Raw genomic sequence first — 16,036 nt, forward strand, 5'->3', positions numbered from 1 at the left:
AGAGGGAGACACAGAGATATGGAAGGGTAAGGTGTGAAATCGAGAGATCAAAGGGAACAAAGCTCAAGGAAAATGTAGAATAGATCATTGTTAGAATAGTTAGAATAAGACAATGATCTACCCTACATGTTCCTTGAGCTTTGTTCCTTTTGCTCTCTCGTTTTCACACCTTCCCCTTCCATATCTCTGTATCTCCCTCTCCCCTGACTCTCAATCTGAAGAAGGGTCTCGACCTGAAACGTCACCCGTTCCTTCTATCCAGAGATACTGCCTGTCCCGTTGAGTTACTCTAGTATTTTGTGTAAACCAGCATCTGCAGTTCCTACCTACACATTTCAGATTCTGGTCTGCTGCTGAGGGTTGTGCAATGTCTAATTCTTTCTAATTCAGCCTTCCCCAACCTAAACCTTCCTGGAATTTTCCAACAGTAACCTGTTCTTCATGAAGACAGCAAAGGATTTCCGAGATAGCCACATCTGGTATTCGGTGTTGAATCGTCCACCAAGAAGTCCCTTCACCAGGGTGCAGCGAGTTTCATGCTGTTTCTCTTTGCTACTTTGCACAATGCTGACAAGTATTATATTCTGGGGAGTACCGAAGGATCCTGCCCAGCAAAAAATGGACTTGGGTAAATCAACAACTCTTTTTGTAGTACTGATAGATCATCATATAAATGTTGATGTTTGAACAGAAGTTTTGTTAAATATTCAGTCAGGCCAATTAATCCACACTTGTGCTCTGTTCTGATCTACATATTGCAAAAGTAAATGCCTTAGAGAAAAATCAAAGAAAAACCTACCAGTAGTGATAGTTCACAGCCACCATACTTCAATGTTATATATTTTGCACGATTCATTGATATATTGATTCATTAAAAAAGATTATAAGGTGTATAAGACATTGGTGAGACTGCATTTAGAGTATCTGGGCACCATGTTATAGAAAATATATTGTCAAGCTTGAAAGAGTTTGAAGAAGATTTGCGAGGATGTTGCCAGGACTAGAGGGTCTGAGTTATAGGGAGAAGTTGAGTAGGCTGTGTATCTATTCGCAGGAGGATGAGGGGTGATCTTATTGAGGTGTATAATATCATGAGAAGAATAAATTAGGTGGATGCACAGAATCTCTTGCCCAGAGTAGGGGAATCAAGGGCCAGAGAACATAGGTTCAAGGTGAAGGGGGAAAGACAATAGGAATCTGAGGGGTAACTTTTTCACACAAAGGGTGATGGGTGTATGGAACAAGCTGCCAGAGGAAGTAGTTGAGGCTGGGTCTATCCCAACGTTTAAGAAACAGTTAGACAGGTACATGGATAGGACAAGTTTGGAGGAATATGGACCAAGCTCAGGCAGGTGGGACTAGTGTAGCTGGGACATGTTGGCCAGTGTGGGCAAGTTACCACACTGTGTCACTCAATAACACTATGACTCTGACTCTATTAATCATATAGATGATTTTTATTTGAAAGACCTTGACCTGACCTGCTGAAAATAATGAAAGGATTGAACAAGGTGGACCTGGAGAGAATTTCTTTTTGAGAAAGAATCTAGAATCTAAATTTAAGGACCATAAAAATAAGAAATCCATCGTTGTAATAAGGAGAAATGTGATTGGGAATTTGTGGTACGCCTGTTCATTTGCCCATTTCTATGATGACACATGAAGAAACATCCTGATTAGTGCAATCTATATCATTAATTGGGTTTGTAAAAATAACTATATTCTTCTGAAAATCCTGATACTTTATGACCGAACAGATGTGATTTAAATGTGAATGCTGAGAGCATAGTTTCAAACTAATAATCGATGCTGAGTTGAAGCTGTGCAGTAGACAAAACCAAAAAGGTTGTTTTGTAGGCAGCTTTTGTCTTCTTAAAAACTGAATGTAGGTTGATAATTAAAAAGGAAAGTATCAACTACTTCTGTCTTCTTCACTGAGAGTTTTTAAAATGTATTTCTTATTTTTCCTTGGTCTTTTCCTGCTATACAAATGAATAAACAAAATAATGTAGATAGACACAAAATGCTGGAGTAACTCAGCGGGACGGGCAACATCTCTGGATAGAAGGAATAGGCGATGAATGGTCGAGACCCTTCTTCAGACTGTAAGACTGTAAGAAAGAATGTAAAAATCTGTTATATCTAAAAATGATCTATTTGTAAAGGCGTAAGGAATCATTGCACACACAAGCATTTCCTGCTTCTAAAATTCTCCTTCATTTCAATTTTGTTTCTTCTCCCTCACAGGGAAGATTGAATTCACCTGGCAAGAGGTGGTGATAGGTTTTGAGAGCTCGCTGCTCATGTTTCCCATCAACCTCCTTATTGTCCAGATATTCCGGAACATCCGACCACGATCAAAGGGGATGCAGGAAAAAAAGCAGGGCAAACACGGCCGAATATCACCTTCATTGCCATCCCCTCCCGCGAGTCTTCAATCTTGCTCCCTCACACCAGAGGCTGTTATAAAGGTTGACAAAAAAATATCAAAACCATCCGCCATGCATGTTCTTTCACATCTCAATCAATCATTGCACATTTCAATTAGTAATACTGTAATTTCTATTCATATTACACCTTAAATTAATAAATAAGTGCACGCTGAACCAGTAGGGAAATGTTAAATGAGTAACCAAAGGTCTGGCCAAAGAATTAGACCTTGTGGAGTTGGGACAAAACAAAATGAAAAGCACTTGGGAATGGTTACACAACATATTATTGAATGGAGTATTAAGGGGCCTGTCCCACTTGGACAACCTAATCCGCGAGTTCTGCCGAGTTTGCCCTCGACTCATACTCGCAGCATGGTCGACACGAGGTCGTAGGAGGTCTTCGTAACTCTCCTTCAGGCTCGAGAGTGGTCTCCGCGTACTCGAGGCCTCAGCTAGGTCGCGGCGTTTTTATCAATGTTAAAAAATGCCCGCGAGTTAAAAAAGGTCGCCATGGAAAAAATCGATACTTTTTTTACTGTAGGTTTAGTCGTAGTAGGTCGGCATGTTAGTCGTAGGTAATCGAGGGTAGTCGAAGGTAGTCGTAGATAGTCTTCATCATAGTCGAAGGGAGGTCGAAGGAGATCGAAGGAGGTCGTCTTCACTCTCCACTATTCGGTGTCCAATTTTCCCAAAGTTAGTCGTAGCTAGTCAAAGCTGGTCTTCAACATAGTCGAAGGAGGCCTTCTACATAGTCGAAGGAGGTCTTCAACATGTCATTTTTTCAAACTCTTCTAAACTCGCCAATTAGGTCGCCCAAGTGGGACAGCCCCTTTAAATTTAAACCATCGTTCAAAGATAGAACCACTTTTAAGTAGCTTTTTTTTGGATTAGAACTGATTGTTTCACCCCTTAAAATAATTTGATTACTGGTTCACAGCTGGATGGACAGAAGTCAAGATATAATCTCGGTAGGATATACAAAATAAAAATTGTTAAAGCCAGTAGATGAAATTAAAACAGGAAAATTGATCTAATAAAATGAAATGGAACCAGTGAAGGTGTTTTCAGAGCAGTTACCATTGTGACACAGCCACTCATTGTAACCACTGTATTGTACATAGAATATCCAAAGGATTGCTAACTCTCTGACTAAAACACTGAAGAGCCCGCAACCAACACTGGATATGGATTTGAAGAAAACAACTGATATCAATAAACTTTTGGCATTGGTTGAAAACATAATCAGAGAACAAAATAAAGTCGATGGTGAATTTTATCATGAGGGTCGTAAGAAAGTGGATACCCTCATCCTCAGCCTGGGATCAGTTGATTTGCAAGGTGAGTTTTTAATTAAATCTCCTGTTAAATTAATTGGCAAGTGGTTTAAGGAATTAGAATGATTTTAATTAACCCGATCACAAGAAATAAAGTGCTGGAGGAACTCAGTGGGTCGGGCAGCGTCTGTGGAGGGAATGGACAGACGATGTTTTGGTCAGGATTCTTTTTCAGATCCAGTCTGAAAAGACACAGATTAAAATAAAACACTCAATACTCCGTAGGACACGAAATGCTGGAGAAACACAGCGGGTCAGGCAGCATTTCTGGAGAAAAGGAATAGGTGATGTTTCGGGTCAAAACCCTTCTTCAGACTGAGAGTTAGGAGGGAGGGAAACTAGTGGTATGAAAGCGTTGAGAACAAATCAGGGCCGGCAGCGATGACCAAGAAAAGGTGGAGCCCACAATGGTCCATTGTTGTCTGTGGAAGAGGTGATAGTGAAGAGATATATGGATACGAACAGTGGAACTGACACACCGACTGGGGTTGGGGAGGGGCACAGAGAGGGGGAATGTAGAGATTACTTGAAATGCAGGAAATCAACATTCATGCCACTGGGTATGAACTGCTAGATCAAGCAAGATATACCCTGTGTTGAAATTCCTGGTATCTAGATAGAATACAGGCTGGCTGTCAAATTATTGCCAACTGTTTCCATAAGAGTGATCTATGGTGAGAATAAAACTTCTTGTAGTTACGGATCTCTTTTCATGTTCAGAACCTGTGGCTGGCCCCGACTCTGAGAAGGGTGCGACTGACAAACAGAGGCGTAGTGATTACAATCACCACCTCTACCTGCAGCTCCAACGTGTGGAAAGTGAGCTTGGATTCCTGGGATCGAGCAAGTTCGAGAACCCCCAGAGCTACACGCAAGCTGTCCACCAGGTGCAACACATGAAGGATCTTCTCGAAAATGTTAACTCCTGCTCCAGTTCTGTTTCAGAAAGGTAAGGACCCAAAATAGGACAGAGTATTAACTGTTTTAATATTACAATGTGTTAATAATCTTGTGTGATTATCGCTTAAGTAATGTGTTAGGATTACTGCCTGCATTAAATATTAGATAGTTAATGTAAAGGAGTGATTGCTGACACACTGTAACCTTTACTGGTAGTTTATTATAGCACATGGCACACACGTCCCAGCACTGACTGCATCCAGCCTTCAGGCGTACTGGGACCTAGTGGGGGGGAACAAGGGGAGGATACTACAGTTATACTAATATGATGGGGCGTGGTTAGTGGTGATGAGGTAACTACATTATAGGTTGCATGCATAACCCATCTACATCCTTTCCCTTACAATTCGAACAAGTTACTACAGTAGCAGGTTTATTATACAGTACCTGCAAAGCTAAGCATATTCTCCGTAGCGAGCCGGAGGTTTTACAATCCGACCAGAGCGAGTGCGCACAGCACCTTCACCCTCCCCACCCGAAAGAATAGGAGGAGGGACAGGAGCAGAAACAGGAGGGGGAGAGAAGATGGGTGGGGAACCCAGCTTGAAGGGGGAACGGAGAGGCACAGGAGAGCCAGGTGAGAATGGAGGGGTAGAACGAGCTGAAGTTGGAGAGAGAGAAGACCTTGCAGGGGACAACAGAGCCTGGGGAGCAAAACCGGGAGGAGCAGGGGGGGCTATCCGAGGCAAAAGGACCGACCGTGGCATGCAAGGAGCAGAGGGTACGTTAGTTGAGGAAGGCTCGACACGCGATGGAGGGGTATACGGAATCGCAGGAGGTGGTTTGGGCTCGTTAACCGCCAACAGGTGCTGGCGGCTGCGTCGGTATACAGTCCCTTCGAAATCCACGAGGTAGGACCGTGGCGCGCTGTCAAACCCGACGACGGTGGCAAGTCGGGAATAGCCGGTGGGCGTCTGCAAACGGACGACCTGTCCAGGCATCAGTGGAGAAAGAGGGCGGCAGGATTTATCATGCGATCGTCGCTGGATCTCGTGCTTCTGGGCAATACGTTTCTGGACATCAGCAGGCTGCAGGACTTTAGGCATCAGGGACTGCTGGGCAATAGGCATCGGAGGGCGGACAACTCGGGACATGAGTCGCTGGGCAGGGGATCCCATGGTACTGTCTCTGGAAATGTTGCGAAGGTTCAGGAGACCCTGATAGAAATCCCCGTTCGAGAGGCGGGTTTGTTCAAGCAGGTGCTTAGCGCTGCGGACCGCCCGTTCAGCTAGACCATTGCTCTGCGGGTACTCCGGGCTGCTAGTGAAATGATTAAAGTTCCACTTTGTGGCAAATGCTCGAAACTCGGCGCTGGTGAACTGGCGACCGTTGTCTGTCTGCAGCCAGACAGGGGAACCAAACGTGGCAAAGTGGCGGCGAAGCTTGCTGATCACCATCTCGGAGGTGATGGCAGGGAGGAGGTCCACCTCGAACCAATTCGAGTAAGAGTCTACTAGCACAAGGTATTGCCTCCCACGCCAGTCGAAGATATCGGCCGCCAGAGAAGACCAGGGCATGTCAGGGGCAGGCTGCTGCAAAAGTGGCTGTCTTTGCTGATGCGGGGCAAGCGAGTGACAGTCCGGACAGGAATCCACCCTGGCCTGGATGTATTTAGCCATGGCCGGCCAGTAGTACTGTTCCTGGGCATGTGAGATGGTGGCATCAGCCCCAGGATGACCCATGTGGGCGGCATCAAAATACAAGCCACGCAGCGATTCCGGGATGACAACTTTGTGTCCTTTGATAATAATACCGTCACGGAGGACTAACTCATCGCGGACCAAAAAATAGGGGTGGACGCTGGCAGGCAACGAATTCCGTTTGGTGGGCCACCCCCGCTTGATGACAGCAGCAAGCTGCTGCAGGTCGGGGTCGTTTGCGGTATGTTCAACCAAGCACTGCAGCTGGTGAGAAGGGACGAAGTTAACGTTCAGTACCTGTAAGTCCGACCGCTCGAAGGGGTGCTGGTCGCAGGAGGCCCGGGGGGCCCGGGACAGTGCATCAGCCACATGCATCTCGGTGCCCCTCTTATATACGATTTTAAAGTCAAAACGCTGTAGCTGCAGCATCATCCGCTGTAGCCTGGCAGGAGCGCAGTGTATTGGTTTGTTAAGTATCGTTACCAGTGGCTGGTGATCCGTCTCAACGGTGAACCTGGTGCCAAATAAGAAGTCCTTAAACTTCGAACACGCGAAAACCACCGCCAGCAGCTCCTTCTCTATCTGGGCATAGCGCTGCTCTGTGTCCGTCATGGTCCTGGAGGCATAGGAGATGGGCAGCAGCGAGTCACCAGCGTGGGGTTGCAGACAGGCAGCACCCAGACCAAATCGAGAGGCATCGCAAGTGACCACGATCGGACGCAGCAGATCAAAAAACTTCAGTGTAGGTGTGCTGACCAGCCTCGTCTTTAGCAGATCAAATGCCTGCTGGTGGTGTGGAAACCATGCCCAGGCAATGTCCTTCTTTGTGAGCTGTCTCAGGGGTGCGCTCAACTCGCTGAGGTCGGGGATAAACTTCCCCAGGTAATTCACCATACCCAGGAAGCGCTGCAGACTGACAGCGTCTGTCGGGGCGGGCAGCTCAGAGATTGCGCTGGTCTTTTGCGGGTCTGGCTTCAACCCTTGGGCCGTGAAAACGTGGCCGACATATGTGACCTCAGGCACCCGGAACTTGCACTTTGACCGATTGAGCTTCAAATTAATCTGCCGAGCACGGTCCAAAATCCGCCGGAGGTTGTGGTCATGTTCGGCCACATCCCTCCCATAGACCAGAATGTCATCCACAATAATCGCGCAGGGCAGACCTGTGAATAATTGTTCCATAGAACGCTGAAATACCTCGCTGGCAGAGTTGATGCCGAACGGCATCCGTAAAAACTTAAACCTGCCGAAGGGCATGCTGAACGTGGTCAGGTCCGTGGAGCGTTTGTCCAGTGGTATCTGCCAAAACGAACTTCTTGCATCGAGGACGGAGAACACAGTAGCTTGTCCCACCTGGGCGGCAACATCTTCGACAGTCCTCATGGGGTAGTGGGGCCGTTTAATCGCCATATTTAAGTCCTTAGGGTTGATGCATACCCGTATCTCATTTTTTCCTTTCTTCAACGTGGCGACCATGGTGGAGACCCATACGTTTGGATCGCTGACAGCCTCCAGCACTCCCATGTTGACCATGTCCTTCAGCATATTCTCCACCTTGCCCTTCATGGCAAAAGACACTCTGTGGGGTGGACGGATCACAGGCTCCACAGATGGGTCAGTCGCGATCTTGTACACCACCGGCAGCTTCCCCAACTTGTCGTCAAACAGGTCTGGGTACTCACATAGTGGATCCATCACAGGTTGCACCTCGTGGACCGTACGGTCAAACGACACCAGCCCAAGATCCTGGCAGGCCTGGTTGCTAAGCAACGTCACACAGTCACTGTCCAGAATGAAGAAAGACAGGTCCTGGGAAGATTCCTGCAGCACGCAGTGGAAAGTTGCCCTCCCCACAGGTGTTAGTTCCTCTCCCCCATAGGCACGCAAAACAGAGCGGTCTGCAATCAGCAGCTCATTATTCCTTATCTGGTGGAACAGCTTTGTTGACATTACGTTCACTTTCGCCCCCGTGTCAAGTTTAGCAGAGAAAGACTTATTGTTTACAGTTATGTTCACAGAAGGATCGGGGAGGCGAGATCGGCTGTGGAGGAGAGTGTAAATACTTACATCTCCCGTGGAAAAGCTGAGCTCAGAGTCGGGGGCAGCGTCAACAGAGGGCTGAGAGTCCATCTCGCTATCAACTTGCAGAAGGTTGTTTAGGAGTTGTCTGGGAGCTGAGGGCACTTTCCCACGGGATCGGCAGGCAGCTGCAAAATGGTTTCTTCTCCCGCAGAAATTGCAGGTCTTCCCGAGGGCTGGGCACTGTGATTCTGAGGAGTGCACGTAGTTGCAGTTAGGACACTTTTTAGATCTTGGGTCCCGGGGTGTACGAACGGGCCGCGGTTGAGGGCGAAAGTTGTCCTTCATCCGTCGTTGTCCAGCAACACCAGTTAAATTTATGGCTCGGTTGTCAGACCCCCTCTGTCCATGAGGAGGGGTGACCACTTCAGCAATGCGGCACGCATGCATTGCCTGAGTCAGGGTTAGGTCAGGCCGTTGCAGCAGGTCGGCGCGCAGCTTCTGATCGATCATACCGGTGACGAGAATGTCTCTGGTAAGCTGGTCGCGCATGGTTTCGAATCGGCACCGCTGGGCAAGGTGCCGCAGGTCGGCAATGAAGCATTCAACAGGTTCATCCGGCTGTTGCTTGCGTGAGAAGAACCAGTATACGGTTGGAGGGCAGGTCACATATCTCCGCGAATTTGCGCAAAAGACATACCGGGTCGTCGGCCGATTCAGCTGGCTCGACCGGTTGGTCGTTGTCATTCAGGACCGCTGGTTCGTAGACAAAGGCTTGAGCTCTCTTCATTGCGTCGGGACCGGCCAGGTTGAGCAGGAGAGATGCTTTGACCGCGGCTGGGTCGTTCCGGTTCGCAATATTGACGTAGTGAGTGTAGTCCATCACAAAAGTTGACCATCGTTCCGCAATGTCAGCGTCGAAGACAAGGGGAGATGGCTTTCGGCATGAGGATGCCATGTCAAGGGAAACCCAACACTGGGCACTAACGGGGACAAAATAAATGAAAACCGGTAAACGGGAAACGCGAGTTTTAAACTTCTGACGCCATGTAAAGGAGTGATAGCTGACACACTGTAACCTTTACTGGTAGTTTATTATAGCACATGGCACACACGTCCCAGCACTGACTGCATCCAGCCTTCAGGCGTACTGGGACCTAGTGGGAGGAACAAAGGGAGGATACTACAGTTATACTAATATGATGGGGCGTGGTTAGTGGTGATGAGGTAACTACATTATAGGTTGCATGCATAACCCATCTACAGTTAAGATTGTGATTGTACCCACAGACCTCTACACTAGTCTACTCTCGGAACAATGCACAGATGTTTCACAAACAAAGCTCGAAATTTTGTGAACAAAACTAAGCATACGCAAAACAGACACACTATGTTGGATCAATAAGCGGGTCAGGTAGCATTTCTGCAGAAAATGGATGGGTGATGTTTCGGATCGGGCCCTTTCTTTCTTTCTTTGGACTGATTGTGGTAGCGAGAGTGGAGAAAAACAGCTGGAAGCAAAAAAAAAAACCCAGGATAAATCAGTGTTGGCCACAGATAAACTCAGACATGGAGGTTCCCTGAGAGACTAATTTTTAGACAGAGACAGGTGTGAGCCCAAGAGGGATACATAGTTATGAACTGGCTAACAAGCGTTTAGTGGAGGGAGTGGGGAAGGGGGGGGGGGGGGGGGGGGGGGGGGGAGAGCGAGCGGAGGGGGGGCGAGAGGTGTTTGGAGTAGTACAAGCTTTACTAGTACAAAGCATACCAATCTAGGGAGGAAAACTTTGAAGAGTTTATTGTCTCAAACGTTTCTAGATTCCTTTGGAAACTAGTTTTCGAGCAGCACCAATTAAACCTACTTTGCCTGGGAAGCCTTAAGGAGAGAATAGGGCAAATTCAAATAAATACTATTCATAACAAAAATGGAAAATACTGGAAATATGCAGCAGTTCAGGCCACAACAGTAGGAAGAGAAAGGGGGGGGGGGGGGGGGGTGAACAGGCAAGGTTGCTGTGGGAGCCCACAGGCTTGTAATGAATGGCAGTAACTAGTCTCTTATTAATAGGATATTATTAATGTTTGTTGACTCCTTAGAGGCTAAAACGCATTGCAACTTCTGATTACCTTCTTTTGCAGTTTCTCTACTATTCCTAGTCTTTCTGGAGACACTAAAAAGGGCCATTGTTCCAAAGGGTTGCCCTGGTGGTTTGTCTTCATTGGATGGGGTTTAGTTGCAGCCTCCAGTGGTGTATCTGCCTTCTTTACTATGCTCTATGGATTACACTATGGCAAAGACAGTTCGATCAAGTGGCTCATCTCCATGGCTATCTCCTTCTTTGAAAGTATTCTGATTACACAGCCTTTAAAGGTAATGTAAAGAAAGTGTTATGTATTGTTCTTGAATCTTGCTGCATCTTAAAATGTAGTTCCGACGTTCAGGTTGAAAAAAAAAGTTTTGATTCTAATTAATGCTTCAATTTTATTCGCTCTACAAATTATTTTCCAAGTGTCCAGCTAAGTTTCCAACTTTGGAAAATGTACATCCACACTGACTCCCTGGGAATCCCTGGTCAATAACCATTCAAAGTGGAGGTGGAGCATTTGGGATGGCACTGACAACTTTGAATCAATACATCAGAGGCCTGTGAAAGACCAGCATAAACAGTGGCAAATTGTACCACATTCCAAAAACTGCCATTTTCAATTCCACTTCAACTTTTGTTGAACCCTATAGCCGGTGGGTGGCACCATCAGCGATGGTAGCCTCGTCAACAGTCTGTCTGTCTTTTCGTCATTTTTGTTCTTTTTAGTGTGTTTTAAAAGTATGTGTTGATGTTCTCTGGTTTGTTTTATGTGGGGGTGGGGGAGGGGGGAGGGGGAAACTTTATTCAATCTCTTACCTTGCAATTGTTTTCCGGATCGTATCTCCGGTCGCTCTGCGGCTTAACATCATGGAGCTGGTGGCCTTGCTCGCGACTGACTTTGAACGTGGCGATATACTTGCCATCGGGGCCTGTGATCTATTGCCTGGGATCGACGCTCCAACCAACAGCCTGCGGATTCCAACATTGAGGAGCTCGCATTCTCGGGTAGGGGCTGATGTCGGGAAGCTCCAAGCCACACGAGGTTCGACCAGCCCCGACCCAGGGCCCGATCGCCTGGCGTGGGGGAGCTGAGATCTCCCCGATGCGGGAGCTTGAACGCCCCAATACGGAGGGCTCGACCGCCGGCTGCGGGAGTCAAGATCGTCCCGACAACGGAAGATTTGAGTGCCCCGACCGCGGGAGAACAAAGAGGGGAAGAAGATTGAACATTTTTTTGCCTTCCATCACAGTGAAGAATGTGGGGGAATCACTGTGGTAGATGTTCATGTTAAAAATTCATTTGGGTGTCTTGTTACTATTTATGATTGTAGATAGAGCTCTTAAAGATAGCGGAGTCAGGGGATATGATGAGAAGGCAGGATTGGGGTACTGAATGTGGATGATCAGCCGTGATCACAGTGAATGGCGGTGCTGGCTCGAAGGGCCGAATGGCCTACTCCTGCACCTATTTATTGTCTATTATCTATTGTAAGGCAAATCAAATTCCTCGTATGTTGCAAAACATACTTGGCTAATCTAGTATTATTATCATGATTATGATTAGCCTTCCAAATAATTTTGGAACACTTATGAATGACTTAACAACCCTGAATGCATTGGACACATTGCAAAGCCAAAGTTCAAAAGGAAGGCTGTTGAATTGGATGAGTGATCAAAAGTGGCTAATTGAGCAGTCAGTAAAAAGAAGGCAAGGTATAGTGGGGTGGCCTATTGAGCGGCCATGATAGGAGAGAGGCTATGTTGAAGGAAGTGTGGAATGAATGGTAGTTTATTTAGTTCATTATTACGTGTACCGAGGTACAGTGAAAAGTTTTTGTTGCATGCTAACCAGTCAACAGAAAGACAATACATGATTACAATCGAGCCATATACAGTGTATAGATACATGATAAGGGAATAACGTTTAGTGCAAGGTAAAGCCAGCAAAGTCCGATCAAGGATAGTACGAGGGTCACCAAAGTGGCAGATAGTGCTTCAGCACTGCTCTCTGGTTGTGGGTAAGTGTGAGGCTTTTGCTCAAGAGACTTTGGTGGGGAGGCTGAACATAGGGGCACAGGAGGGAAAGGTTCAGTCTGCTGTTTCTTGTATGTGATTGTGTTTATTTTTCCACTTGATTTTGAGCAGCAGTGGTGACAGGTAGTATGGCACGATGTTCTTCCTGCAGGATATGGGAAGTCAGGGAAACCTCTGGTATCCCGGATGACTACACCTGTGGGAATTGCATCCAAGTGCAGCTCCTTATGGACCACATTGGGGAACTGGAGCTGCAGCTGAACAACCTTGGGATCATCTGGGAGAATGAGAGCTTTGTAGTTTGGAGTTATGGTGAGGTGGTCAAGCGTAAGGTACAGGACGAGAGAAGATGGGTGATCAGAAGGAAAGAGAGTGCAAGTGTCCCCCTGTGACCGTTCCCCTTCAAAACAGATATGTTCTGTTGGATACTGTTGATGGGGGTGACCTGTAAGGGGTGAGCAGCAGGTCAGAACTGTGGGAACGTGCTTAGCTCTCAGGCATAGCGGCAAAGGGTAATGTCAGGCAGAGCCATAGTGGTAAGGGATGCATTAGTTACGGGGCAGACCCGATATTCTGTGACAGAAATCAAGGCTCCAGGATGGTGTGTTGCTCCCTCCCTGATGCCAGGTTCCAGGATGTTACTGAGATCTGCATGGCACTCTCGAGGGGAAGGGCGGGCAGTCAGAAGTGGTTGTACATGTTGGCACAAATGGCATAGGTATGAAAAGGGATGAGGTCCTTTAAAATGAAAAGTGTCTTGAGTATGGAAGTTGGGATGTTATGTTACAGTTGTCAAGACGTTAGTGAAGCCGCATTTGGAGTATTGTGTTCAGTTTTGGACACCCTGCTAAAGGAAGGATGTTGTCCAACCAGAAAAAAATGCAGAGAAGATTTATGTTGTCAGGACTTAAAGGGCTGAACAAGCTGAGCTATAGGGAAAGGTTGGGCAGGCTAGGATGTTATTCCTTGGAGCACGGGAGGTGGAGGGGTGATTTCCAGAGGCATATAAAATCACGAGGGGAATAAATAGGGTGAGTGCACATTATCTTTTACCCAAAGGAGGGGAATCAAGAACCAGAGTACATAGTTTTAAGGTAAGGGGGGAAAGATTTAAAAGGAATCTAAGGGGCATTTTTTTCACAAAGATGTTAGTGAGTATATGAAACAAGATGCCAGAGGAGCTTTTAACAACATTTAAAAATACATTTGGACAGGTACTTAGATAGGATAGGTTTGGAGGGATATCAGCCAAACACAGGCAAGTGGGACTAGTGAAGAATGGATATCTTGGTCAGCATGGGCAAGTTGGGCCAAAGGGCCTGTTTCTATGCTCTATAACCCTATGACTCTATAGGAACAAATATGATTCAATATAATTTTAAGTAATATTTTACTTGCATTTTCAGGTGCTGGGTTTTGCTGCTTTCTTTGCTCTGGTTTTGAAGAAGGTCGAACCTGAAGATGAAGGAGAAAGCTCAATTGACAGCCCCTTTCCCACTTCAGGTGACTTCTCCAGTCCGCGTGTGCTACTAGGGATCTTACCCTCTATGCTTTGAGATCCTACCTTTGACCACTGATCATGAAAAGAAAGATGTTACCCGGCTATACTTCCAGCATGGTGATCAAGTCCTCAATATAGGCCCAAAAAGGAAGCAGTATCAAATGTTATGCGAATTCAGTGGCTCAGTCCAAATCTCTTTCTTTAACACACTTGTTTTCCTCTTGTTCCGATCCACGCAAACTCCAGCCAGATGTAATAGTCCATGCTTAGCCTTTAGATCTGACATGCTCAAGTAATTAAGGCAAATGCCTTAGTCAGAATAAGTGAATGTTTGGGGTTAATTCTTTGAATTCCTGTGGTAAATGGCGTATATGATCAAAGACAGATGAAAATCATTTGGCTAAATTTAATCCTTAAATGAAGCTGTTTGTTTTGGAGGGAAGGGATCATCCTGTACCAATACAGAACCAAGTTGACAGGACACAGTGAATAACAGAATAGTGAAAGGCCTGGATAGAGTGGATGGGCAGAGGATTTTTCCACTAATGGAAGAGTCTAGGACCAGAGGTCATAGCCTCAGAATTAAAGGGCGTTCCTTTAGGAAAGAGATTGGGAGGAATTTCTTTAGTCAGAGGGTGGTGAATCTGTGGATTCATTGCTACAGAAAGCTGTGGAGGCCAAGTCAATGGATATTATTAAGACAGAGATATCATTAGAATGGGTGCCAGGGGTTATGGGAAGAAAGCAGGGGAATTGGGTTAGCAGGAAGAGATGGATCAGCCATGATTGAATGGTGGAGTAGGCTTGATGGGCCGAATGGCCTAATTCTGCTCCTATCACTTATGAACATAAATCAATACAGTTCAATGCAATCAGGTTAGGAATGGAAAGATATGGGCATAGAAATGGCAGATGGAGTTTAATCGAGCGAGTGTAAGGCACTTTGGGATGTCAAATGTAATGAGGGGAATGAATACAATTAATGGCAAAACCCTTAACAGCATTGATGGACAGAGGGTTCTTTGAGTCCAAGTCCACAACTCTCCAAAAGTGGCAACACAAGTAGATAGAATGGTAAATAAGACATATGATATGCTTGCCTTCATGAGCATAAGAGTCAGGAAATCACAAAGCAGCTTTATAGGACTTTGGTTTGGCCACATTTGAAGTATTGTTTGCAGTTCTGGTTGCCCCATTGCGGGAAGGATATCGAGGCTTTGGACAGGATGCAGAGGAGGTTTATTAAAATTATACCTGGATGAGGAGGTATAACAAGGTGAGGGGCTGGACAGACTTGGATTGTTATTCGTGGAATGCCGGAGGTTGAGGAGAGACCTGATAGTTTATAAAATTATGCGAGGCATTGATAGGGAAGACAGTCAGAACCTTTTTCCCACGGTGGAAATATCAAATGCTACAGGGCACAACGAGGCAAAGTTTAAAGGAGATGTTTGGGGCAAATTATTTACACAAGTGTAGTGACTGCCTGGAACGCATTGCTGGGGGTGATGGTGGAGGCAGATACTATAGTGGCATTTAAGAGACTTTTAGATAGGCACATGGATATGCAAGGTATGGAGGGTTATGGATTATGTAAGGGCATTATATTCGGTGCCTGCATTGCGGGGCGAAGGACCTGTTCCCGTTTTATGTTACATGTGAATAGGTGACAATGGGCTTCACAAGGAAGAAGGTGATACCTTCCATTTCCAAGCAGTGACATTTTCATGTTGTTTTCAGTGGTAGACCCGAGTGTTCTTCTGGCTGCTCGTAGGGACAGCAGCAGCAATATCTATCAGCCACCACCTCAGAAGGAAGTGGAGCACATGAAGAGGAACCTTGTTAAAGAGCAGAAAGTGTGTGGCTTGATCAAGGAGATATTGGGTAAGTAAACACCACATGCATGCTTGCTTTTTTTAATCAACTCCACTTATTCAGAAGTGCTAAATTAGTTTAATATTAATGATAGTAATAATATTAATGTTACTCCAGATCCTAGCATTTGAAATATCGAGGGTCTTTTTTTAAT

At 46.1% G+C, this 16,036-nt stretch overlaps 1 protein-coding gene across 1 annotated transcript in view; it reads left to right on the forward strand.

The window, feature by feature from the left end:
- Positions 1-16,036, forward strand: part of pkd1l2 (polycystin 1 like 2) — a 124,230-nt gene that overhangs the window by 82,057 nt on the left and 26,137 nt on the right. Inside the window, exons 28-34 of the mRNA XM_033036508.1 lie at positions 429-628; positions 2,248-2,471; positions 3,554-3,770; positions 4,487-4,715; positions 10,525-10,756; positions 13,913-14,009; positions 15,748-15,891. Coding sequence (XP_032892399.1) covers positions 429-628; positions 2,248-2,471; positions 3,554-3,770; positions 4,487-4,715; positions 10,525-10,756; positions 13,913-14,009; positions 15,748-15,891 — 1,343 coding nt within the window. The remainder of the gene's footprint in view (positions 1-428; positions 629-2,247; positions 2,472-3,553; positions 3,771-4,486; positions 4,716-10,524; positions 10,757-13,912; positions 14,010-15,747; positions 15,892-16,036) is intronic.

The sequence above is a fragment of the Amblyraja radiata genome, chromosome 17 (assembly GCF_010909765.2).
Source record: "Amblyraja radiata isolate CabotCenter1 chromosome 17, sAmbRad1.1.pri, whole genome shotgun sequence".
Lineage (NCBI taxonomy): Eukaryota > Metazoa > Chordata > Chondrichthyes > Rajiformes > Rajidae > Amblyraja > Amblyraja radiata.